Source organism: Crotalus tigris, unplaced genomic scaffold (genome assembly GCF_016545835.1).
Source record: "Crotalus tigris isolate CLP2741 ecotype Arizona unplaced genomic scaffold, ASM1654583v1 scf7180000023816.343384, whole genome shotgun sequence".
Lineage (NCBI taxonomy): Eukaryota > Metazoa > Chordata > Lepidosauria > Squamata > Viperidae > Crotalus > Crotalus tigris.
Window position 1 is genome coordinate 143,169 of NW_024100205.1, and position 25,418 is coordinate 168,586.

The following is a 25,418-nucleotide window of genomic DNA, read 5'->3' on the forward strand; positions in this document are numbered from 1 at the left end:
TGCTACTGCACAAAACTGGAAGCCCCCATTCGCATTTCTATTGGCTGTGACAAAAGTTTCCAGGATGCCCATTCCTATGGAACCATCTAGTTGGCTAAAAGCGATCAGGACTTTCAGCCTTCTCAACTGAATGCCCAGCCTTTCGACCAGTACTTGGCACCAGGCACCTGGTACAGCCTGGTTAATTAACTTTCAGGCTGGAAATGTAGCTCTATGGGGATTATTACTAGTGTGATTGGGCCACTTACCAGGGTATCATCATCGGAATTGGTGTCAGTTAGCTCCTGGCCATCAATCGGTGAGGTCAGAGTTCCCTCATTTTGTTTTGGTGACAGGATGAACTCAATGACCTTCAGCACTGTTTCCCTAGCCAGTGGTGGTGCCTTGGTGGCCTTCCCCGCAGGACCAGAAGTGGTTTTCTTGGTAGGGTGGCCGGTCTTGCACTCTGCTGCTCGGTGCCATTCCTGACCTCATTTGAAGCAGGTAGTGGAGCATGGCTGCAGGTTTTGCAGTTTTGTCATCTCTCTTCTCTGGGGTGATTTTTTCCATGTCTAGGCAGGCGATACTTGTTATTTGCCTGTTTGATTTCCACTTCCTCAGCCAGGATGTACCAATTGTGGAGGATTGCGGGGACTCCCCTCGAGATGCAGGCATTATACAAATTGTTGTTCAATCCTTGAAACAGCTGATGAGGATGTCCTCCAGCCAGTCATTGAGTCAGCATGCCAGGTCATGGAATTTCTTCGTGAACTCCGCCACTGCTCTGTGGTCCTGATGCATGGTCTTAATGCAGTCCCTCGCTTTGCAGTTAGCTAAGAAGTCTTCAAACTGCTGATGAAGCGCTGTCATGAAGCGATTGAAGTTTCTCAGTTCATTCGCGTTGTGAAGCATCACCATCCAATGGGCCATAGCTCCTTCCAGTGCCAGGGTGACATTCCTCACCTTGGCACCTTCAGTGGGAATCTCTGGCCCTTATTCTTGCATGTAAGTTAGTATATGAGCTAGGAAAAATCCCAGCTGCTGGGGATCTCCATCAAACTTCATGCCAAGGGGTGGGGTGTTCCAATGCTTTGCTTTTGCCTGGCCAGACCCCACTGGAGCATTAGCCCTGGTGGCCCCCCTCAGTGCCACGTCTGCAGCTGCGGTAACAGTGGATGGGGTCAATGAAGCTCCCACCATGGTGTCTAACAACAAGCACTTTCCCCCATCATCTTCCTTTTGGGTCTGTCAGATCTCGCTGGCAGCAGCCATGGCATGGGGTTCATTTGCCTTCAAGGTTTGGAAAGCTTGGTCGGATGATCAGATTCTCCACTTTCCTCCTCCCCGTCCTCAAGCTCTTCTAGCTCTGGCTACCACTTCTGTCAGCTCCCACGGCTGCCCTGGGTGAGGGGCACCCCATGGTTCTTCCTTCCTAATCGTCCTTCTTTCCAACTCCAAGGGGACTGATTAGTCTCTTAGGTTCCCAACCTCCTCCTTCCTTTCAGAGACGCCCAGCCTGGGGGGAGATCAGGACGACGCTTCCCCCCAGCACTCAGCTTCCACCTAATTACTGCCTAAGGCTGACATCGTGTGCATGGTCCCCATGGTACGGCTGTGTGCCTCTTTGGTTTGACTGAACTTGCAGATTCTGCCTAATGTAAAGACATGCCCTAGCTGGTTCCTCAGGAAAGCAAAATTCTTGACTTCATTGAGTTGAATCAAAAGAACTTTTACTGAGAGAAAGTGGTTGCAGACAAGTCAGGAAGAATCTGAAGGTCCTGTGCAAAGCACAAAACAATTCTTTCGTTTCCTCAAATCCAACCCCCTGACCAGTCCATCAGCAGCCAAAGTGATACCGCAAGATTATTTTGAGAATGCTGAGGTGCTGGGCAGATAACAGGTCACTCTTAGGATATGACGGCTTTGGAACAAAGTTGGAACTGCCTGGGAAGGAGTCTGCTTTGTCTCCGAAGACAATCCCCCTCCCTAATTCCTAAGCAGTTACAGCAAAAGTATGTAAAAATGCCAGCAAGGCATCCTCCCTCCCCTTCAACAGAATGGCAGGACACCATGGTGGACCTGGCATAGAGCTTCTAATGTTCTAGAAAATTTCTTTAAAAATTCAGAGAGATATTCAGAGATACATTTGTACTGAAAGTATCCCAGGTTGATCATAGGAAATGTTTTCTGATATTTTATATTATGTCATAAAATGTTTTGTGATCATTTTATTTGCCAAATTTCAGTATCATGGAAATCATGTGTTCTATAAATTAGCCCCTTTCAATACTTTGGGTCAAAAATGCAGTGTTTCTCCTAGATAAAAGTTACAGACACAAGAGTTTTAGTAGTATATAGATAGATAATATGTCATTTATGGTAATGTGTTCCTTACAAATGTGCAGGAAATCTAAAAAAGGATTATGTAATTTTTATAACTGACATTTTACCATGAATTCCTGCATTTTATCTCAAAAGTACAAAGACAAGATGGTCTGCTCTTGATGGTCTGAAAAGTGCTTTGACATCAAAAATGCTTTATGAGTTCATCCTGGAAAGGAGAATAACACTCACAGACAGTATTGAACGTTGTATCAAGAAAGGTAATGCTATTCTTTATCTTTCTGAAAAGTAATATTCTGTTAATGAAGTCCATTTTTTTCAGATGTATTTTATCATGATTTCTTATTGGTTTTCATTGTAGGCAAGGGTGATGAACAGCGTGCAGCTACCGGACTGGCTTGTCTGCTCTGCATACAGTTGGGGTCAGGAATTGAAAGTGAGGAAGTCTTTAAAACCCTTGCACCTGTCCTGAAAAAAATACTCTGTGATGTATCAGCAAGTACGCAAGCTAGGCAAGCTGTAAGTATATAGATAAACTTATGACTAGAATATACTGGTGGAAGGATATAAACTACTCAAAAGAAACAGACTCAACAAAAGAGGAAGTGGAGTTGCATTATATATAAACGATCACTACATCTTTACAGAAATATACAAAACCAAGGATGAAAACCTAGAATCCATATGGGTCAAAATAAAAGGAAAAAAGAATGACATTGCTATAGGCTTATATCAGAGGTCCCCAACCTTTTGGGCACCAGGGACCAGTTCTGTGGAGAGAGGTTTTTCCACGGACCAGGGAGGCGTGGTTTTGTCTGCTGCCTGCATCCTGTAGATGTGGCTTTGCTTGTTTTCACGGACTGGTTGCTGGCATGCCATAGCCCGGTACTGTCCACAGACCAGAGGCTGGGGACCCCTAGGGTATACCACAGGCCACCCAACTAAGTAGAAGAAATAGATAAACTCTTTGCTAATCAATTAACAAATGTATGTAGGAAACATCACAGTAGTTATGGGAGACTTTTAACAACCCTGATATCAACTGAGAAACAAACTCTGCAGCAAGTGGGAGATTGAACAGATTCCTAACAAACTTAGCTGACAATTTGTCATCCAAAAGTTAGAGGGAGAACTAGAGGAAAAGCTACACTGGACCTAATTCTTATTAATAGAGAAGAAGTGATAGAAGGAGTTGAAATTGCTGGACCCTTGGGCAAGAGTGACCACATCATACTGGAATTCAATATAATACAAACATAAGCAATAGAATATAATCCAACCAGTATCTTAAACTTTAAAAGAGCTATTTTAAGAAACTCAGAGAGAGCCACAGAAAGACTGCATGGATGAAAATCATAAAGGGGAAAACAACTCAGGAAATGTGGGAAACTGAAAAATGCGATCATAAAAGCCCAGTCCAGCACAATACCACTGAAAAAGAAAAATTCAAGAAGAAACCAGCATGGTTACACAAAGATTTCTCTGATAAACTGAAAGACAAAATGGATAAGTACAAAAAATGGAAAGTGGGACACATAACTAAGGCAGAATATCAGCAGATAGCCAGAACCTGCAAAGATGAAGTCAGGAAAGCAAAGGCTCAGAATGGAAAGACTTCCAACAAAAGTCAAAGATAATTTTTAATGTTTCTTTCAACATATTAATAACAAGAATTAAGTCAAGGAAACAGCTGGTCCACTAAAGAGAGAAGGTGCAAGGAAGTAACAGGCAATAGAGAGAAAGCAGAATTGCTTGACTCATTCTTTGCATCAGTCTTCACACAAAAATAAACTATAGTCCAACCTACTAAAAACATAACTGTAAAAAACAGATTAGAAATAAAAATTACAATAAGCAAGAAAATGGTAAGAGAATACCTGTCTGACCTTGATGAATATACATCACTGGAACCTGATGGATTACACCCCAGAGTTCTGAAGGAACTGGCAGATGTTATCTCAGAACCATTGTATCATATCTTTAAAAAAATTTGGAGCGTTGGGGAACTACCAGAGGATTGGAAAAGAGCTGATGCTCCCATTTTCAAAAAAAAGAGGGCGGGGAACCAGACCCAGGAAACTACAGATCAATCAGCCTAATATCAATACCTGGGAAGATAGTGGAAAAAATAATAAAAAAATAGATCTGTGAACATCTAGAAACAAATAAAGTTGTTAGCCAGCATGGGTTTGTTAAAAACAGATCACGCCAAACCAATCTTATTTCATTCTTAGACAAACTACTAAATTAGTAGTCCAGCGAAATGCTGTGGACATAGTATATTTAGATTTTAGTAAGGCATTCAACAAAGTAGATCACAACTTACTTCTTGATAAGCTAGAAAAACATAGGATAGACAGCATCACCACCAGATGGATTTGTAACTGGCTGACAAACCGTATTCAACAAGTAGTCCTTAATGGTACTACATCTTCATGGAGGAAAGTAAGCAGTGGGGTACCATAAGGTTCCGTCCTAGGCCCAGCACTCCTCAATATCTTCATAGATGACTTAGATGAGGGAATAGAAGGGGAACTCATTAAATTTGCAGATGACACTAAGGTGGCAGGAAAAGTCAACACCCCAGAAGAACAAGCTCAGAATCCCAAAAGATCTTGACAGACTTGAACAATGGGCCATATCCAACAAAGTGATATTTAATGTGGAGAAAAGCTAGGTTTTACATCTGGGCAGGAAAAACCAAAGGTACAAGTACAGATTTAAGTGAAACCTGGCTCAAAAACAGTAACTGAGAGGTACCTTGAAGTCCTAGTGGACAATCACTTGAACGTGAGCCAGCAGTGTGTGGCAGCAGCCAAAAAAGCTAATACAATCATTGGTTATATAAACAGAGGCATAGAATCAAAGTCACATAAAATATTAGTACTGCTTTATAAAACCTTACTAAGGCCACATCTGGAATACTGCATCCAGTTTGGATCACTACATTACAAAAAAGATGTAGAGATTTTGGAGAAAGTGCAAGGAAGAGCAACTACGATGATTAAAGGCCTGGAGACTAAAACATATGAAGAACAGTTGCAGGATTTGGGAATGGCCAGTCTAGAGAAAAGAAGGACTAGGGGGGACATGATAGCAGTATTCCAGTATTTGAGAGGCTGCCTCAAGGTGGAGGGGGTCAGTTTATTTTCCAAAGAACCAAAAGGCAAGACAAGACACAGTGGATGGAAACTAATCAAGGAGAAAAGCAGCCTGGAAGAAACTTCCTAACACTGAGGACAATTAACCAGTGAAACAGCTTGCCTTCAGACATTGTGGGCTCTTTATCACTTGAGGTTTTTAAGAAGAGACTGGAAAACCACTTGTCTGAAATGATATAGGGCTTCCTGCTTGAGTAGGGAGCTGGACTAGAAGACCTCCAAGGTCCCTTCTAGCTCTATTCTGATTGAAGTTATTCCCTTGGTTAGACTTGGCCTAATACTATGTTTCCCTGAAAATAAGACCCGGTCTTATACATACATACATACATACATACATATATTGCCTCCAAAAGAGGCATTACGTCTTATTTTCAGGGAATGTCTTTTTTTTTCCTTCATTGCCTCACGGCAGCGGATCCAACAGCCTCATTCAGCAGGAGCTCACCTGGCTGCCACCAGCCCACTTCTTTGGCTGCTTGCCACTGCTCGTACACTTTGTCCCCAGCCTCCTGTTTCGCCAGCAGAGGCCTTCAGGAAAAGGCCTCTGCCGGTGAAACAGGCTGGGGGGGCGATGCATGGATCAACTCAGAGCTCTGTTCTAGACTGCAGAGGCCTTTCCGGAAGGCCTCTGCCGGTGAAACGGGGGCTGGGGGCGACATTGGCAAGTGGCTGCAGAAGTGGGGTGGCGGCGGCTAAGCAGGTACCTGCTGGATGGGGATGCTGGTGCTGCCATCTTGAGGTGAGGCAAGTGTTGGGGTGTGGGAGGCCTGGCTGCAGCGGTCCTGAGGTAAGCGGGTGCAGAATGCATGGTGCAGCTACACCCCCCCCCAGCTTAATTTTTACTTGTGAACCTCACCCTAACTTGTGCAACTAGACATTGGGATGGAGTGGGCGGGGTCTTAATAGGGCTTATTTTGGAGGTATTAGGTGCACACATAAAAATCAAGCTAAGGCTTATTTTCGGGATAGCTTATTTTCAGGGAAACATGGTAGCATTCTTAGTCTGTTGCATTTCATGTTGCTAGTTTCTTCTTAAAACACTAGTTTAGCAGTGCTTGATAGGAAGTGTATAGATAATGTTGCTGTTCTAGAACTGAAAAAATTGTTTCAGGTTTTTTTATTACATAATCCAATTTTAAGCCAAATAAAACTAGATCAGCTATGATAGACTTATGGATATTGATCACTGTTATGAAAGTACCAGAAAAATCAACATGAGTTTTAATTTTCTTTTCCAGTCTGCTACCTGCTTAGGAGTCTGTTGCTTTATTAATACTGACGATATCACGGTAAGAAATTTTTTGTTAAGTATTATTATTTAGTGTTCAGTTAAATGTTTGCATAATTGTTTGTTTTTTTAGGAATTATATTTGACTATGGAATGCTTGGAAAGTATCTTCACAAAATCCTATCAGAAAGAGAGAAATCAAAATGGTATTTCCAGCATTCAGAACACAGGTCTTTATGTAAGGGCTCTTGTGGCATGGACCCTTCTGTTAACTATCTGCCCAATGAATGAACTGAAGAAAAAGTTTGAAATGTAAGTATTGTGTTCCCTGGCAATCATCTTTGAAGTGAGACCTGTGCTGAATCATTCTAATTATAGGTTAAGGGAGCAGCCTTATCTAAAGCCCTATTGGTTAATGTGAAAAAGGAAGAAGGGTGCCATTTTTCTCCGTTTTCCTTATTTTAATATTTTTCCAGCTTTGGTTGCAATTGTTATGCCAGTGGGGTATTTTTTGGGGAAATCAGAAGTTTTAGTATTACACAGATTGTGATGTATGAATGGAATGTCCTCTTTTGATCCCTATCAATGGAGGGATTCTGGTATGCAAGAAAAAAAGAAAACAGAAATTCTAGTTTGAAAGACTTTCTCTGTACTCCTGGAAGCAAATCAGAATATCTGAAAGTCCTTGGAATTTAATTCTGTGGACCATAACACTATATCTTAGATCTGCTTTATCATGTTCAATATATTTATTGTAAGTACTTTTGATTTTCCTAGGTATTTGCATACATTTCCTAGTCTGCTGTCCTGTGATGATGTAAATATGAGAATTGTTGCTGGGGAAACATTGGCTGTTTTATTTGAACTTGCAAGAGAATCTGATGAGGTATATCCAAAGAAATAGAAGGCAGAAAGTTGGGAGAGATAGTAAATATTTAGAATGGTGCTTTTATAATATTACTGCTTTGTTCAGATGGGAAAACTGAAAGGTGTAGTAAATCTACAACTTCTCAGGATGTATTGAATTATAATATTGCAATATTGGTATGGAGGAATTTTGAGAAATCTTCTACAATGTTTGGAGAGTTACAGGTTTCTCCATCTGCATATATGGTCACTCTAAATAAAAAGCATATTAATCCTACCCATGTAGATTATCCAGCTCAAATTCAGCATATGAATAGCTCGTTTGGTAGTAATCAGTGATACATAAATTATTAGAATCCTACTATAATGATTTGCAGTCCTTCTTAATTACAATTTCTTAAATGTATTAAATGCACGCACTGTTTAGTACTAACAGTAAACAGAGTCATAAACTTTTGAAAGGTTTGAGTCTTTTAAATTATATAGATTTAGACTTCAATAATTTGTTTAATTAGTTTTAAGTATGCCTTTATTAATATATTTACTGTTTTCTTTAACAGTGCTGAAGAATAATCTCAGCTTATTCAAAAGCCTATCTTGGGAAGGTAGCTAGAAAAACTTGGCAACAAAGGATAAGAGAAAAAGAATAAAAGAGTCAAGAAAGCCATTGTGTTGCATAGTTTTTAAATATTACTCTGATTTTTGCAATTGAAACCTGCAGTTTCAGGTTGAGCTATAGAATAGAATAGAGCTGGGAGGGACCTTGGAGGTCTTCTAGTCCATCTCCCAGCTCAAGCAGGAGAACCTATACCATTTCAGACAAATGACTGTCTAGTTTCTTCTTAAAAACCTCCAGTGATGGAGCACCCACGATTTCTGAAGGCAAGCTGTTCCACTGATTAATTGTCTTCACTGTTAGGAATTTTCTCCTTAATTCCAGGTTGCTTTTCTCTTTGATCCGTTTCCAACCATTGTTTCTTGTCCTGCCCTCTGATGCTTTGGAGAATAGTTTGATGCTCTCTTCTTTGTAGCAGCCCTTCAGATACTGGAATACTGCTATCATGTCACCCGTTTCTTCTTTTCTTTATGGCAATTTAATTTTGAAAGGAAAAATAATGAACATGCAAAACTTTAATCCTGTATGGTAATATCTGACTTTAGTTAATGGAAATTGATCTTAATATTTTCTTATATAGTTGTCATTGTTCTTGCTCAAATAACAGGTCTTCCTTTGCATACTTAGCTTAAATAATACCCAGCATACAGCTGTAAATTTTCCCTGTTAATCATAACTACAGTGAGAGGGGAAATTTACACACAACACAGGATAAATGACAAGTGAAGGTGAATGAGATGAGATGCAACAGAAGGGAGCAAATACTTGGCACTGAATAATTGATATCCATGGTGCAGGAAGTAAAAGGTGTGGAATAAATGGCTGTTTCAGAAGCAATAAATTTAGTATCTGTTTAACCAGAGTTCATGAATCAGCTTTCTAATACAAATGCCATTCATTTGAAAGCATTTATATTAGCGCAATGGACTGTAGACTATGATTAGCTTATACTAACGTGTAAGTTTAGACCACCTCTCCTAAAGTCCTAAAGTTTGAAAATGGGTGGAATTAAAACATTTACAGAAATCGCATTCTGCTTAGAGAATTCAAGGAAACACTGCATTGCTAGCAATCCTTTCAATATTGTGATACAGTGATCTTAAATAATGATAACCTGTTGTGTTGTAGCTTAATTATTTTAAACGATAAAGCATATGATTCTGACATAATGTGCAAGTTCACTGTTTGTTCTTTGAAACTTGAGCACACTTCATTAAGATGCAACAAACAACTTCTGTATTTCTGTAGGATTTTTTTTATGAGGATTTGGAACTTCTAAAACAGAAATTGAAGGCTCTGGCTACAGATGGAAATAAGCATCGTGCTAAAGTAGACAAAAGGAAACAGCGATCTGTCTTCAGGGATGTCTTACGAGCTATAGAGGTAAATGAAAACAAAAAATAAATTTTATTCACTTTACTTCTTGAAAATAATTAAGTAATTTTAAGATCTGATTTCTTTATACACTTGCATGCAAAGATTTTAGATTCTCTGCTCAAATTCTGTTTCAATTAATCCCTAAACAAATAGAAGCAGAGAGAATCTCTACATGGTACTAAGTTAAATACAACATATTTCTGTAAATCTCAATGCATATTTATCCTTCATATAAACATAGGAAAAAAGTAAATATCGCCAGTACATAAGTTTGGATTTATTTCATTTAATACTCCATAATATCTCCTTTGTTTTCCAGACATTTCTTGTAGCCAACTAAGCATATTCCTGCTTTTGGAATGTTTTTAACTTCCTTGCAAAACTATCTTGAGATTTCATAAATTTGCAGAAGGTCAGGAGGGTGGGAGCCAACCTCACGCTGGAGGGCAAGATATTTCGAATGACAGGAGCAAAGGCAGAGAAGGCTCTTCTCCTAGATCCTGCCAGCTGAAATATTGGGCCCAGAGCATGCCTCCTTTCCCGGCATGGCATAGGCCAGTGGTGGTGAACCTATGGCACGGGTGCCAGAGTCAGCACTCGGAGCCCTCTCTGTGGGTACACGTGCCATTGCCCCAGCCTTGCCTGCCCTCGACCCCCTCACCAGCAGGCCCCCTGGAGGAGAGTCGCCCCCGAGTGTGGCCCACGCCGAGCAGTGCAGCCAAGGACATGGCAGCCAGACAGAGTAGACAAAGACTCTGCCCTCACACCCCATCGTGTTGATGTTGTGGGGCGCGGACAGAGGGTGTGGCTGCCATGGCGCTGCTGGGCGATCGGCGGGCCCTGGAGGCGGTGAGTGGCCCTGCGGGCAGGTGGGGTGAGGGAGTGGGAGCGGGGCAGGGGGTTGAGAGGGGGCAGGGGCAGTTTTTGGACACTCGGTCTCTAAAAGGTTCGCCATCACTGGCATAGGCCAATCCCAGTGGGACGAGATGGTCCCTCAAGTATGGCATGAAGGGCTTTAAAGGTGATAACCAACTCCTTGAATTGCACCTAGTTGAATTTATGGGTACTGTTTTAAAGATACAATAAATTGGGAGCAGTCTTAGTAATGAGTTTTCCTGGACTTTCCTTGATATCAATGGTTCTATGGAACTTGTGTTTCTTAACAGTGTTTCTTAACAATTCTATTTGCTAGCTAGAAGCATTTAGGGATTTTTTAATGGTTTACTCTGCTCAGGAAGAATGAAGCTTCTGTTCATTGCCTATTTTTTGCATGCTATTGTATGAGGCTTTACAGAGCCAAGATAATGCATTTTGTAACATGTCCTATTTTCATTTCATATTACTGATAGCATCCATCCATATTTATTTAATGCTAACTAGTTGTATTATGTAGGAAACAAAAACCTATACTGCACTGTGTTTTTTTGCAAGAGGTGATATTTAATAGCCCACTGTTTTCAACAGCATAAAAACAAAAACTTTTCAAGTCTTGGATTCTTGTTTTAAGCACTGAACTTTAGAATACCTGTAGTATTAAACTTTTTGGAGTAAGTTTTAATTTAAAATGTGACAGTACCGATGTTTAGGATGAACAAGAAGAGTGCAAGATTTTCAGTAATATTTAGAAAGTTTTGTGTATTTCTGTATTCTGCTGGGGAAATACTTGTTGTAACCCAAAATATTAGAAAGATGTTCAAGAAAGGATAGCATAGAACAGGGCTTTTCAAACTTGGCCCTTTTATGACTTGTGGACTTCAACTCCCAGAATTCCTCAGCCAGTGTGCCTAGCTGAGGAATTCTGGGAGTTGAAGTCCACAAGTCATAAAAGGGCCAAGTTTGAAGACCCCTGGTATAGAATTTAAAAACAGTAAATTTGATACAGATGTTTTTTCTTTAACAGGAACATGATTTTCCCACAGAGACAGTCAAGTTTGGACCAGAGCGTATGTACATTGACTGTTGGGTTAAAAAACAAACATATGATACTTTCAAGGAAATTTTAGGACCAGGAATGCAATATCATTTACAGGTATACATAGAAATAAAACTATTTTGGCACCTTCTTGAGTCTATTCTGTAAATAGCATAATGAAAAATTACCAAACCAGTTTTTAAATTAGATAATATATGTCTGCATAATAAGGGAAAAAAAAATGTAGGCAATAGATACACTAAATTTTTAGCAATAGAAAAGAAAACGCTATAATTACTTTGTGAATTTTGCACATTAAAAGGAAATTATTTAAAACCTTGATCAAACATTTGTACAATTGTAATAACTACCTGTTTTATGCAGTCCAATGAGCTTCTCCGGAATATCTTTGAACTTGGTCCACCACTGATGCTTGATGAGACAACTCTTAAGACCATGAAGATAACCCATTTTGAAAGGGTAAGTTTGTAAGGACCCACCTCAGCTAACCACCCAAGAAAGCAGAATTGATTGTATTAATGCTTAATACTGTTTATTTAAAATACTTAACATGGCTGCCCATCTCACGTCACTGATTAAGTCAATGCCAACTTAATACAACAGCAACAAAGTTTAAATGCTAGAATGCGTAACATTTGGTAATGTTTACCAAATTACAGATTACAGTATACATTTTAGATGATTCAAAGTCTGGTATTGCTGTCTCATAAATTTATTTTGAATGTAGTTGCAGTGGTTAGTACTTGGATTTGAAATAATTAAAAAATTCAGAGTGTAGATTATATAGGAATTGCCAAGGTTCTGGCTAAGGATTTCAATGCATTTCATTTCTATTTCTAATTCAAAACTATATTGGATACAGGATACCGGCATTAAAGAATGGAAAACCAGCTCTGGCAATATGTTAGGGAAAAGATAATTAAAAAAGTAAAATTTTCCCTCCCCTTCTGACAGGTCAGGTCACATTGTCCAATTAATCCTTAGGCAGTTGTTATGAGAAGAACGTTTCTGTTTGCCACAACATTCCTCCGGTGATCTTGGTTCCCATCCGGATAGAATCTACCTGTGCATTCCAAACCTTCTCCCCCCCCCCCTTGCAAATGTAGGCAAGCTAGAAGCAGCATGGCAGTTCTAATGCAAGCACTCTTATAGCTTGACATGCTGACCCCCTTACAGACTTCGGAAAACCTGGAAAACAATGAATAGACATCATTAATAGTTAACCTTCTCTTGAGAGGGCCCCGACTTCTGGGGGTACTTAGTATGGAATCGCTTCTCTAAGGCAGGACTTTTCAACCTTTTCACCGATTGTATCACTTCTAGGATATGGCAATATTCAAGTACCACCTAGCAAGATGTCAAAAACTTGATGACAAAAAAACAAAACAAAAAAAACTGTTCAAATTTGCAATTGCACTGAAATGACTTATGACCATTTTTCACACTTATGACCATTGCAGCTTGCCAAGGGTCATGTGATTTATATTTGGATGCTTGGCAACTGATTCATATTTATGATGGTCACAGTGTCCCAGGGTCATGTGATCCCCTTTTGCAACATTTTAATAAGCAAAGTCAATGGCAGAGCTGCTGGTGGCCAAGTGCTAAGGTGGGATTTCCTTCCCTCCCTTCTTTCACTGCCTCCCTTTTTCTCATTCCCTTCTCCTTCTGAAGGAAGAATTTGAATGCCCCCCCCCATATTTTCCCTCTTCCTTATATTCATCGAACAAGGAAAAGCCTCCAGAGACAGAAAAGAGAAGCTGCTGAGTGAACTAGCTTAAAAAGGCGCATTCCCCTTTAAGAATTAGCTACTGGCTAGAAAGGAAAGTTAAGGAGCACAGCCAGCACTTAAGGAAGGAAAAAAAATGTAGTAAGTACTGGCTTCTGGCTAAGGCAGCCTCCTCAAATGGCTCCATTCATAAGTAAACGAATGCTACAGGCAAAATCCACTGAGGAGAAAAATACTTCAAAATCCCTTGCAGCAAAACTTACAGCTAACAATAGCAGAGCAATAGAAGCTAACACGAGACATTAGCCATCAGCCAAATAGAAATTGCCAAACACTCCTTAAGAACACAAAGCCCACAAATCCCAGATCTTCAAAGTCACAAAAGCACATAATCCTTCCACTCTCCATCTCCCTCTCTCCCTCCATCCATCCTCCGTGCCTCACCTCCAGCTGATGCTGCCTTTCTTCATTCCTCATGGAGGGCAACCCTTCCCCTGCTGCATTTCTTGCCTGTTTGCTACTGCCTGCACAGGTGGCTGCCACAGCAGTTGTAGATCGGCTCATGGCTGGCCTGCTTGATCTCCTCTCCTCTCCCCCCACCCTCCTCCTCCTTCTTTCCCTTTAGTGCAGCTAGAGCTGACTCCACCTCCTCCCAAGGCTGCTGCTTTTTTTTCTCTCTCCCTCTCCCACCCAAACTGCCTCCTTTTATAGCCTATCCTGTCTCCACCTCCCTCCTCCTCCTTTCTCTTCCAGGTGAGCCAGAAGTGAGCCTGGGGCCTTCGCCTCACCCCAGCCACTCTGCAGCTCCGGAGGACTCTCTCACAGTAAGTCCTTGCCTGTGCTGGCTCGTTCCTTCCCCCACTTCACTTAGCTGGGCAGGGCTGTGTACTATCTGCCACGTGCTAATGTACCACAGGTGGTACATGTATCACTGGTTGAAAAGCCCTGCTCCGCTTTCACATCATGAGCCCTTGTCCATCTAGCTTCTGACATTGGGTAACCTTTCCATTGGATTAAGTATTGTAATCTCCCTTTGTGGATTCTGGAGTCTTAAAATTCGCTTGACTTCATAGTGGTGTCTTCCCCCCCCCCCAGTATTGGATCAGGGGCTGCCTCCTCCACTGGTTTCACCATAGAGCCTCTAAACAGTTTCAGTAGACTGCAGTGGAATACTGGATATACTTTCCCCAGTATTTTAGACAGTTTGAGCTGTACTGTTGCCAGGTTTATGACTTTTACAATAAGAAAAAGGCCTATATACTTCGGACCTAACTTTTTGCAACTTTTTGTCTCAACTTGAGGTATTTAGTAGATACATACATTTTATCTCCTATGTGGAATGTTCCTTGGAGAGCTCGTCTTTTGTCTGCCTGTTTTGTCTGGCTCTTTGCTGCTTTGGCTAAACCTTTTTTCTCATTGTTCCAAATCTGTTGGAACGAATCTACCCATTCAGTTAAAGTGCCTGAGGAGGGAGGTTCCTGAGGGCATTCTGGTGTGGGCATGAACTCTACCCCTGTGGCTAACTTAAAGGGGGTGAAATTAGTGCTACTGTGCACCGCATTGTTGTACGCCACCTCTGCAAATGGCAGGAGCTCTGCCCAATTAGTTTGCTGATAGTTGACATAGCAACGCAGGTACTGTTCCACCATTGCATTGGCTCGTTCTGTGGCCCTGTTCATACTCGGATGAAAAGCCAAACTAAGCCCTTGGGAGGACCCAATCATCCTCACAAATTCCCTCCAGGACCTAGCAGTAAACTGGACTCCTTGGTCTGGAATGGTGCACTTGGGTACTCCATGCAGCCAGTAGATATGCTTTAAGAACAATTTTGGTAGTTTTGGGGCTCAGGGGAGTCAAGAACATGCGATGAGATGGACTTGCTTGAAGAACAAGTCTACCACAGTCCAAATCACGGTGTTTTCCCTACTCTTAGGTAGTTCCACGATAAGATCCATGGCTATTTCCTCCCAGGATCTGACCTGGTCAGCAATCTGCTACAATAGCCTTGGGTTCTTTCCCGGTAGTCTTTTGCTGGCTGCACAAACTGCACAGCTTTTCACATAGCTCTCAATGTCCTTTTTCATCTTTGGCCACCAGAACTGGCGATTAGCAAGATGCAGAGTTTTTAAAAAATTAAAATGGCCAGTTTGCTTAGTGTTGTGGCTGCACTGCAAAACATGTAGTCGCAGACTGTCTGGGACATACAATTTATCTCCCTTCCATGTCAGCTGCTTCCTCATAATTAGTTATCCTTGATGGGCCATAAACCACGCATCGTTTGGCAGCTCTTGCTTCAGTTGCTGAGCAAATGCATCGTTGGGGGGGGGCGAGCCCCTCTTCTGCTGCCGCCTGGTCATGGCTTGCGTCGTTTGTTGCTTGGAATGATAGAGTTCACCACCTCCCCTCGACTGCTCTTATACTGGGACATGCAAGACAGAGCATCTGCCAGGAAATTCCCTGCTCCCCTGGGATGTATTTTAGTTTGAAGTCAAATCATTTGAAGTTGTAAGGACCTGCCTGAATCCCTCTTCCCAAGAAAGCAGAACTCCTGGAACAGCTTCATTCCAAAAGGAATTGATAGCAGGCATAGAAGGCGGGATCTGAGGGTTTCCCACGCTAATCAGTAGGCTAAAGGAGTGACTGGAAAACCCTACCCCAACAGTCCATCCAGCCAGTTCAAATGAGCCAATCTCCAGGTGTGAACCTGCTGTGGGAATGGGGTTGATAAGACATTGTTCCCAAGGTTGTTAGACTGTTAGATCTTTGCGCCTTTTCTTCCGCAGCTAGAGATAAGGCAGATGGCCGGAGGCACATTCCATTCTCACCCCAGATTGGCAGCAAGAGAACTAGATCAAAGAGCAGGGCAGATAGAAGAAAGCAGAGAGAATAACTTTGTAGTGGCCATAGCTTTCCCCCCTCCCCCAGGAGTATGGCAGGACCGCATGAACATAGAATAAAGAAATCACTCCCCTCCCAATAACTGGGTTCTGACATGCCGCCCCCCTTAAAAAATGAGAGATCCACCTGCAAATGGAACAAGATAGGGAGAGGAAAAACATAAGGGTTAGTCTGGTTAGTCAGGGTATTTAGCATGAAATTTATTAAGTAATCTCAGGGTCCTGATATGTTGTTTATGCACCCACTCATTTTGGGAAGGAAGTAGGCCTTTCCAGGTTATTAGGCATTTTGTGGAACCATGATATTTTCTAGAGTCTAGGATTTCTTTGACCTCAAAATGCTGCTCTCCTTCCACTATGATTGGAGGAGGAGGAGGGGCTACAGCTGGCCTTAAGGGCAAGCTTAATTCTTGTTTCAATAGGCTGCAGTGAAATACAGGGTGAACCTATCTTAGCGTTTTGGGGAGTTCCAATTCTACAGTCACCGGATTTATTATCGTTTAATGGGAAAAGGACTGACAAATTTTGGTCCCAACTTCTTTGACGGTTGTAGAGATTTTAAATATTTTATATATTCCCCTACTTGGAAGAGCTTGGGTTCTATTCATTTTTTTATCCGCCTGAATCTTGTATGCCTCCCTAGCCTCATCTAAGGCTTTTCTCATGACCGGCCAGGTATGCTGGAGTTGTGCTATCCATTCCTTCAGAGAGGGGATGTGGATTGGTTAGTTGGTAGTTCAGGCATCAGGTAGAAGCTTTGTCCTGTTGCAACTTGGAACGGCATATACCCAATGCTGGAGGGAATGGTGTTGTTACATTTGGCTTCTGCAAAGGAAAGCAGATCGGTCCAGTTGTCTTTCTGATAATTTATAAAACATCTTAAGTATCAGAACACATTCTTTCCCTGGGGGAGGGGTATCTCATTTCTTTCCTAATTCATTTCTATCTGAGGGTTCTGCCATCTCCTGAGGGGGAGGGGGAAGGCTCTATGGTATGTTATTCTGCTTTGCTACTATGTTACCTTGGGGTGAGAAAGGAATATGCCTCAGGCCATCTGGCTTATCTCTCACTGAGGAAGAGAAGGTGTGAAGACCCATGGGAAAGGACCCAGTTATCAGCTCCCTTCGGGGGAAGGCTCTATGGTATGTTATTCTGCTTTGCTACTATGTTACCTTGGGGTGAGAAAGGAATATGCCTCAGGCCATCTGGCTTATCTCTCACTGAGGAAGAGAAGGTGTGAAGACCCATGGGAAAGGACCCAGTTATCAGCTCCCTTCCCACAGTGGACTTAACACCTGGGGATTGGCCATTCAAACTGACTGGATGAACTATGGGGGTGGGGTTATGCTTAGGACTCTTTTAACATTGATCTGAGTGGGACATCCTCAGATCCTGCCTATCATACCTACTATCAGCTTCTCCTGATAAAAGTTCCTTTTGGAAAGAAACTGTTTCAAGAGTCCTACTTTCTTGGGATGAGGTTTTGAAGTGGGCCCTGACATTAGGCAGGATCTGCAGTAATAGTCAACCCGGAAGGAAGACCCTTGCCTGGGGGGATAAGCAAATGATGTCTGATATCGGAACGGAAAGGGAACAAAATGTCATGGGAGGAGAGCTCTCCCACCAAGCAGAGTCCAGCCGATACAGTTCTCAATCCTCGAGCTCATCAGACAAGGTAGTGGTCATGGAATGCCACGACAAGCCCAGGTGGTCGATGGGTGTTGGGAAGAAGGAGGACTGGGAGAAGAGATCCAGGAAAGTGATGCTCAGATGCGGCAGTCACCAACTGGGCTGGAAAGTCGAAATGGATAGGTCGCTTCACCTTAGTGAAGACAAGGACGACTGACCGCCCCATTCCAGCCAGTTCTTGGAGCAAGCTATCAACATGTTGAGAGTCGCCTTTGATTCCATGAAAGAGGAGAAAGCCGACCCATGTTGGGGAACCGCCAACCCAGGTTCAGCTGAAGGAACAGATGAAGGGGAGGTGAACCAGCAGTCGCAGGTCCTTCCACCAGGGCTGAAGAAGTAGCAGCCGTTGCTAGAGCCGCTGCCACCTCCCAACGAGCTGCACTGGCTGACGGAAATGGCCACTGACACAGGCAAAAGAAGGGGCATTGGTCCATCTGAAAGTTCCCACCGCTAGGAGTGAAGTACTGTGGGGAGCTGCGCCATCTGGGGTTTTCCCTGACCCAAATGTTGAACTATATGGAGGAATATGGCCGTGACATACCCAGTGATCGTGGCTGAATACAGATTGTGCAAGCAGCCCTGGATGGCACCGCAACAGTCTGGGTGGTGGATCTCCACAATGCCGATGCCCCAGAACTGCAGTATTTCAATCAATTCATGGCAGCCCTCAGACGCAGATTTTAAGACCCCTTGGCCAATCAAAAAGCACAGGAGCACATTAAAACTGTCAGGCAAGGGTGACGACCCATAGCGGAATATACCCAAGAATTCCAAGCCCTGGCCAGCAAGCTGAACTGGCTGGAAGATATTTTGATCGGACATTTAAAGATGGCCTGCACTATAACCTGTATGATGCCTGCATCCCTCGAGACCCGGACTGGCTCCAAGACTGGTACATCATAGCCGACGAAGCAGAGATTGATTGAGTCAGAAGACAACGACGCAGAGGGAGATCTTGGGGGAAATAGCCAGCGGAATCACCCCGAGAACCGACGAAGCAAGCCCCAACCACAGCGAAGGCAACAGGATGTTTCAAATGCAGAAAGGAAGGGCACCATGCCACCGACTGCCGCTCGCGGACCCCTATCCAGAATCCTGACCGAGCCTCATCCGGCAATCTTGGGAAGACCCCAATGAAATCAAAGGAGATGGCCATGAAAAGCGTGGAGGACGTTGAGTTCCCAACTCCATCAAAACAGGGGAAGGGAACTCTCTACAACACTGGGAGAGCCACCCAACTCATCAGATGACAACTCAGAAGACAAACTCCTGGTAAGTGGACCCGTAGCGCCCTCACCAGGACCGTACAACTGTTTAGTCCCGGAATGCCTGAGAGGGTTGCACTCAGAGGACTAATAGACTCCGGCTGCACCCATTGCCTCATAAGCCCAACTTTAGTGGGGAATTTAGGAATTTCCAGTGAGGAGGCTGAAGAAATCTATCTCATTTGGTCAATTAGATGGGTCCTTTGCAGGGGGGACAACGGCTACTCTCGCCACATTACCCATCCAACTCATCATAGGGGATCACGTAGAGACTATAACATTTGTAGTGAACCCTGGCATGGAATGCCCCCTTATCCTGGGCATGACATGGCTAACCAAGTGGAACCCAAGGGTGGACTGGAGGATGGGAGAACTCAGATTCCCAAATGGAGAGGCCGTAAGAACCCCGATTCACCCCAAAACGGGGAAAGCCCCTCTGAAAGTGCAATGGCAGTGGGGGAAAGAGAGTTATAAGGGCTGCTCTCGCCCTTCCCGCTGTCCCTTCGTTTTGCTGCCCCGCCGGCGCCGAAACGGAGCGGTTGCTCCTGTGAAGGAGCAGCCCCCGAGACGAAGGCAGAGTCGTCCGTCGCCGGCGATCCCACGCAGAGTCCGGTGCGAGCGAGAGAAGGAGAAGCGCGCAACCAGAAGCCTGCTTGCAAAGGTTGAAGGACGAAGGAAAGCGGATTTTACAATCCACCCCACCCCCGCCGCCCCATCACTTCAGCCGAGAAAACCAACCACCGGTGACTGTAGCATAAGGATTATTTTGCTGGCCAGCGCCAAGGCCGACGCCGCCATTGCTGCGCCAGAGCTGAAGATAGGCGGGGACTAGAGCCGGGCTAGTGGCGGCGTTCGGGCCTATCAACGAGTTTGGAAAGGAGGCCGGGCTCGGGCGGAGCAGGTGGCGGAGCTGCCAGGTAGCTTCCCGGGCGGAGGAAAACTTCTCAACCTTCGCCAAGGAGAAGAGCAGGGCGTGCCTCGTCCGGGGCTTTTCCAGCTGCCGCTGCCCCGCCTTACCCTGCCCAGCCCAGCATTCTTACCCTCATGGCTTCCTTTTCACTGAAGCTTGGTCTGGTTAGCCAGTTTTCTAACTGGGTTTGTGTAGGGCTTTTGTCTTTCGCCTCGGCTGCTTTGCTGTGCCTGGAGGCCGCCACCGCCTCGTCCCGGCTGCCCGGCATATCCCGCGTCCCGCATGGCAGCGACCCACAGCCTGATTTCTGCCGCTGGAGAGTGTTGGCCTGCTCCACCAGCAGCCACAGCCCCCCCTCCGTGGCGGCAGGCCTCGCCAAAGCAGTCCGCCTGGGCAATCCGGCCCGGTGCTCAGCCAACCCTCGCTGCCCCGTCTGTGGCTTCCTTTTCCTTCTCCGCTATCATCGCTGCCGCTGCCTCGTTGTTTTCCTCAGGCTTCGCGGCGGGGCCTTCTCCAGTGACCTGGGTTCCCCGCGTGACTTCACCCGTTGCCTTGGCAGCAATTGCCGCCGTTGCGGCGACGGCCAGTAACAACTTGGAGAAGTTGACCCAGCTCTTTGAGGAGCATAAGGCCAAGTACGGTCTGCCCCAAGACAAGTACCTAATGATCATCTAGCCGGCCACATCGGGCCAGCCTGGGACACAGAGCGGCAATACTATTTTTTAGAGAATGTTTGTTGTGGGTGTGAGTATGCATGTAGATGAATGGTGGCCCTATTATATATAAATTTATTATTGTATTTAGGGCGTATGAATGCGAAAATTTTTACTTTTTATGTATATAAATTGAGTGTGAATGTGTATTGAGTGTTTGGGGTATGAGAATGGTGGAGTCGGGGGTGGAGCCTGGTACCCCCTCTGCTGAGTGCAATAGCAAAAGTAGGGGGGGCAGGACTTACCCTTGGGCTTGGTTTGTATGGAAAGCGAGTCCGGTCAGGAAGGGAGAAGGCTGGTGAGGGTGGGGGTATTCCGGGGAGGGGAGAAGGTCGGAGCATCCCGGTCATGACTGGGATGGGCAGATATGGCGGGAGCCGAGGGGCAGGCCATCTTTGGGGAACGAGGACTCGCTATGTTAGAGCGATTCCTTGTTCCGGCCCCTCAAAAGGCTCATCCTGTAGTACTGGTGACAGGGGAGTACAGGGCCCTGATTGTAGGCTGCTGTTGCTTAATGCCAGGTCCGTTGTCAGCAAAGCCCCCCTTGTCCGTGATTTAATATTGGACAGCGGGGCGGACCTGGCATGTATAACCGAAACCTGGCTGGGCCCTGAGGGGGGTGTTTCCCTCTCGGAGATGTGCCCGGACGGGTTTGTGGTGCTTCATCAGCCTCGACATCAGGGCAGGGGTGGGGGAGTGGCAGTCATCGCTCGGAAGTCCTTGAGTCCTCGTGGGATTCCTGCCCCGGAGGTTGTTGGGTGTGAGTCCCTCCTATTGAAGTTGGGTTCACGGGTTCAGTTGGGCTTGCTGCTGACGTACCTACCTCCCAGCTGCGTTGCAACAGCCCTGCCTGCGTTGCTGGAGTCAGTAGCCGGGTTGGCGGTGGAGTTCCCCAGACTTATAGTACTGGGGGACTTTAACCTGCCATCACTCGGCGATCGCTCAGAGGCGGCGCAGGAGTTCATGGCTTCCATGGCAACCATGGACCTGACCCAGGTAATTCAGGATCCAACTCATAGGGGTGGTCACACACTCGACCTTGTGTTTCTCTCGGGGCAATGGAGACATGATCTGGAATTAAGGGGAATAGAGATCTCGCCCTTGTCATGGACAGATCATTTCCTATTGAGGCTGGACTTCAGAGCATCACTCCCCCATCGCAGGGAGATGGAGCCGACTAGGTGGTTCCGCCCCAGGCGCCTAATGGACCCAGATCGGTTCCAGGAGGAGCTTGGGGAAATACCTGACTCCCTTGTCCACAACTCGTCCGGGTCCCTGGTTGCAGCCTGGAATGAGGCGGCGTCCGGGGCCCTGGATTGAATTGCGCCTTTGCGACCTCTCTGTGGTGGTGGTCCCCGGAGGGCGCCTTGGTTTACTGAGGAGCTCCGGGAGATGAAGTGCCACAAGAGACGTCTAGAGCGACGTTGGAGGGCCAGTAACTCTGAATCTGACTGATCACTATTAAGAGCCTATCTTAGGACTTATTTGGTGGCGATAAGGGCGGCAAAGAGTGTTCACTTTTCCGCACTTATTGCGTCCGCAGAATCTCGCCCAGCCGCCTTTTTTAGGGTGACCCGCTCCCTTCTTAAAGTGGAGAAGGCGGAGGAACCCTTGCAGGGGAGAGCTGAGGAGTTTGTTCAGTTTCTGTCGGACAAAATCGCTCAGATTCAGAGAGACCTGGACTCCGACTGGACAGTACCAGCCGAGTTGCCAGGGGCTGGTCTTAGTCATGTTATCTGGAGCGAGCTTGAGCCTGTGACCCCTGATGAAGTGGACAAGGCCGTGAGGGCAATGAATGCCGCCACCTGTTTATTGGACCCGTGCCCCTCCTGGCTGGTTTCTGCCAGTAGGGAGGTGACACGAGGCTGGCTCCAGGCGATAATCAACGCCTCCTTGATGGAGGGGTCTTTCCCGCAACCTTTAAAGGAAGCGGTGGTGAGGCCCCTCCTCAAGAAGCCTTCCCTGGACCCAGCTGTTTTGAAGAACTTTTGTCCCGTCTCCAACCTCCCCTTTGTGGGAAAGGTTGTAGAGAAGGTGGTGGCGTCTCAACTCTTGCGATCCTTGGATGAAACCAATTATCTGGACCCTTTTCAATCTGGTTTCAGGCCCGGCTACAGCACTGAGACTGCTTTGGTCGCACTGACCGATGACCTCTGGCGAGCCCGGGATAGGGGTTATTCCTCTATCCTGGTGCTTCTTGACCTCTCAGCGGCTTTCGATACCATCGACCATGGTATCCTTCTGCGTCGTCTCGGAGAGGTGGGGGTGGGCGGCACCGTATTGCGGTGGTTCTCCTCCTACCTCTCTGACAGGTCGCAGTCGGTGTTGGCGGGCGGACAGAGATCGACCCCTAGGCGCCTCGATCATGGGGTGCCTCAGGGCTCGGTCCTGTCCCCCCTCCTTTTTAACATCTACATGAAACCGCTGGGTGAGATCATTCGGCAACACGGGGTGAGGTATCATCAGTACACGGATGATACCCAATTGTATATCTCCACCCCTTGTCCTTTCAGTGAAGCAGTTGATGTGATGTGCCGGTGCCTGGAAGATGTGAGAGTCTGGATGGGGGTGAACAGGCTTAGACTCAACCCTGACAAGACCGAGTGGCTCTGGGTCTTGCCTCCCAAAGGCCAACTGGATGGTCCATCTTTAGTCCTGGGGGGGGGCAAATTTACCTCCCTCAGTGCAGGCACGCAACTTGGGTTTCCTCCTGGACTCACAGCTAAATTTGGAACAACATGTGGCCAGGGGGACCTTTGCACAGGTTCACCTAGTGCACCAGTTGCGGCCTTATTTGGACCGGGAGGCTTTACTCACAGTCACTCATGCCCTTGTCACCTCAAGACTGGATTACTGTAACGCGCTCTACATGGGGCTACCCTTGAAGGGCGTTCGGAGGCTGCAGTTGGTTCAGAACGCAGCTGCGAGAGCGATTGTGGGCGCGCCAAGGTACGCCCACATGTCACCTATCCTCCGCGAGCTGCACTGGCTTCCTGTGGGTCTCCGGACGCAATTCAAGGTGTTGGTTATCACCTTCAAAGCCCTTCATGGCATAGGGCCAGGTTACTTACAGGACCGCATTCTGCCGCACAGCTCCCAGAGACCGGTGAGGTCCCATAGATTGGGCCTCCTTCAGGTCCCGTCGGCCAGACAATGTCGGCTGGCGGGCCCTCGGGGAAGGGCCTTTTCTGTGGTGGCTCCGACCTGGTGGAATCAACTTCCCCCCGAGGTTCGAACTACTCCCACCCTGCCGGCCTTTAAGAAAGCCATTAAAACTCTCCTGTTCCGGCAGGCCTGGGGCTGATGTCCCCGGGGGGCCGGGATATGATCGGACTCGCGGTATGACTGGATTATTTTATTGTTTTACGACTGTTTTTAACTTTGTACACCGCCCTGAGTCCTTTGGGATTGGGCGGCATATAAATATTTGTAAGTAAGTAAATAAATAAATAAATATAAGACATACAGAGGAATACCGGGACCTAGCTGAAGTATTCAGTGAGGAGAAATCTTGACGAACTGCCCCCCACTGGCCCATGGACTGTTCCATTGAGATCCTCCCAGGGGCAAAATTACCCAAGCCAAAACTGTATTCCATGAGCCCATGGAAGCTAAAGGAGATGCAAAAGTTCATAGACAAAAACCTGGAAAGGGGTTTTATCCAGCCGGCAAAGGGCAAAACCACAGTCCTATGTTATTTCGAGAAAAGAAAGATGGGACTCTTTGCCTCTGCGTAGACTATAGATCTCTGAACGCTGTGAGCGAGAGTAACCTATACCCCCTTCCTCTCATGAAGGACATGTTAGCACACTTATCAAAAAGAAAAATCTTTTCAAAACTGGACTTGAGGGAGGCGTATAACAGGATTAGAATTAAAGAGGGAGTAGAAAACCACTTACAATTGCCCCTTAGGGTGTTACCAGTTCAGGGTTGTACTCTTCGGCCTTCAAGGGGCACCCACAGTATTCATGCAATTAATAAATGACATGCTTCGAGAGCACCTGTATAAAGGGGTGCTCGTTTACCTGGACAATATCCTGATATTCACCGAAACAAAAGAGGAACATGTGCAATTAGTCAGAACCGTGCTGAAAAAATTCCAGGCAGCTCACCTGTATGCTAAACTGTCTTTTAAGCGTGAAGTTCCTAAGGAAAAAAATGACTACCTGGGGTATCGCATCTCGCCGAGTGGCATAGAGATGGACCCTGAGAAAGTCCGAGCTCTACTAAAATGAGCTCTGCCCTGCACCAGGAAGCAATTGCAAATTTTTCTTGGATTTGCTAACTCTTAACAGCAATTCATCCGCTTCTTTGCACAGATCGCACTACCAATTACTAACTTGTTAAAGACAAGGGGAGGGAAAACCAAAGACGAGTCAGCCATTGAAATGGACAGTAGAATGTCAAACCACATTTGAAAGCTTAAGAAGACTGTTTTCTGCAGAACCATTTCTAAGGCACCCTGACACCGAAAAACCTTTCATAATTCAAGCTGATGCTTGTGATGTGGCTATGGGGGCAGTGCTATTACAAGAGAATGATGAAGGGAAATTACAACCTTGCGAATACACATCAAGGAAACTCAGAGACAGAGCAAAGATAGGCAGTTTGGGAGAAGGAGGCTTATACTTTCCAATGGGCCCTTCTCTGGCGGCACTTCCTGGAGGGGAACAAAATTCCTTTCCAAGTGTGGACCGACCACAAGAACCTG

General features: G+C 45.4%; 1 protein-coding gene and 1 long non-coding RNA gene across 5 annotated transcripts in view; one reads left to right on the plus strand and one right to left on the minus strand.

Annotated features, from left to right (window-relative positions):
- IFRD1 (interferon related developmental regulator 1) overlaps nucleotides 1-25,418 on the plus strand; it is an 80,342-nt gene that overhangs the window by 44,753 nt on the left and 10,171 nt on the right. For 2 of the 3 annotated variants that reach the window (XM_039321711.1, XM_039321708.1), the window contains 8 exons: nucleotides 2,458-2,582; nucleotides 2,684-2,841; nucleotides 6,722-6,772; nucleotides 6,845-7,023; nucleotides 7,489-7,597; nucleotides 9,443-9,577; nucleotides 11,472-11,600; nucleotides 11,868-11,963. In XM_039321711.1, the coding sequence (XP_039177645.1) occupies nucleotides 2,458-2,582; nucleotides 2,684-2,841; nucleotides 6,722-6,772; nucleotides 6,845-7,023; nucleotides 7,489-7,597; nucleotides 9,443-9,577; nucleotides 11,472-11,600; nucleotides 11,868-11,963 (982 nt within the window). The remainder of the gene's footprint in view (nucleotides 1-2,457; nucleotides 2,583-2,683; nucleotides 2,842-6,721; nucleotides 6,773-6,844; nucleotides 7,024-7,488; nucleotides 7,598-9,442; nucleotides 9,578-11,471; nucleotides 11,601-11,867; nucleotides 11,964-25,418) is intronic. The other variant, XM_039321709.1, reaches the window with a different exon arrangement.
- The window catches only part of LOC120298227, a 183,409-nt gene that overhangs the window by 18,420 nt on the left and 139,571 nt on the right, over nucleotides 1-25,418 (minus strand). The window lies entirely within an intron of this gene.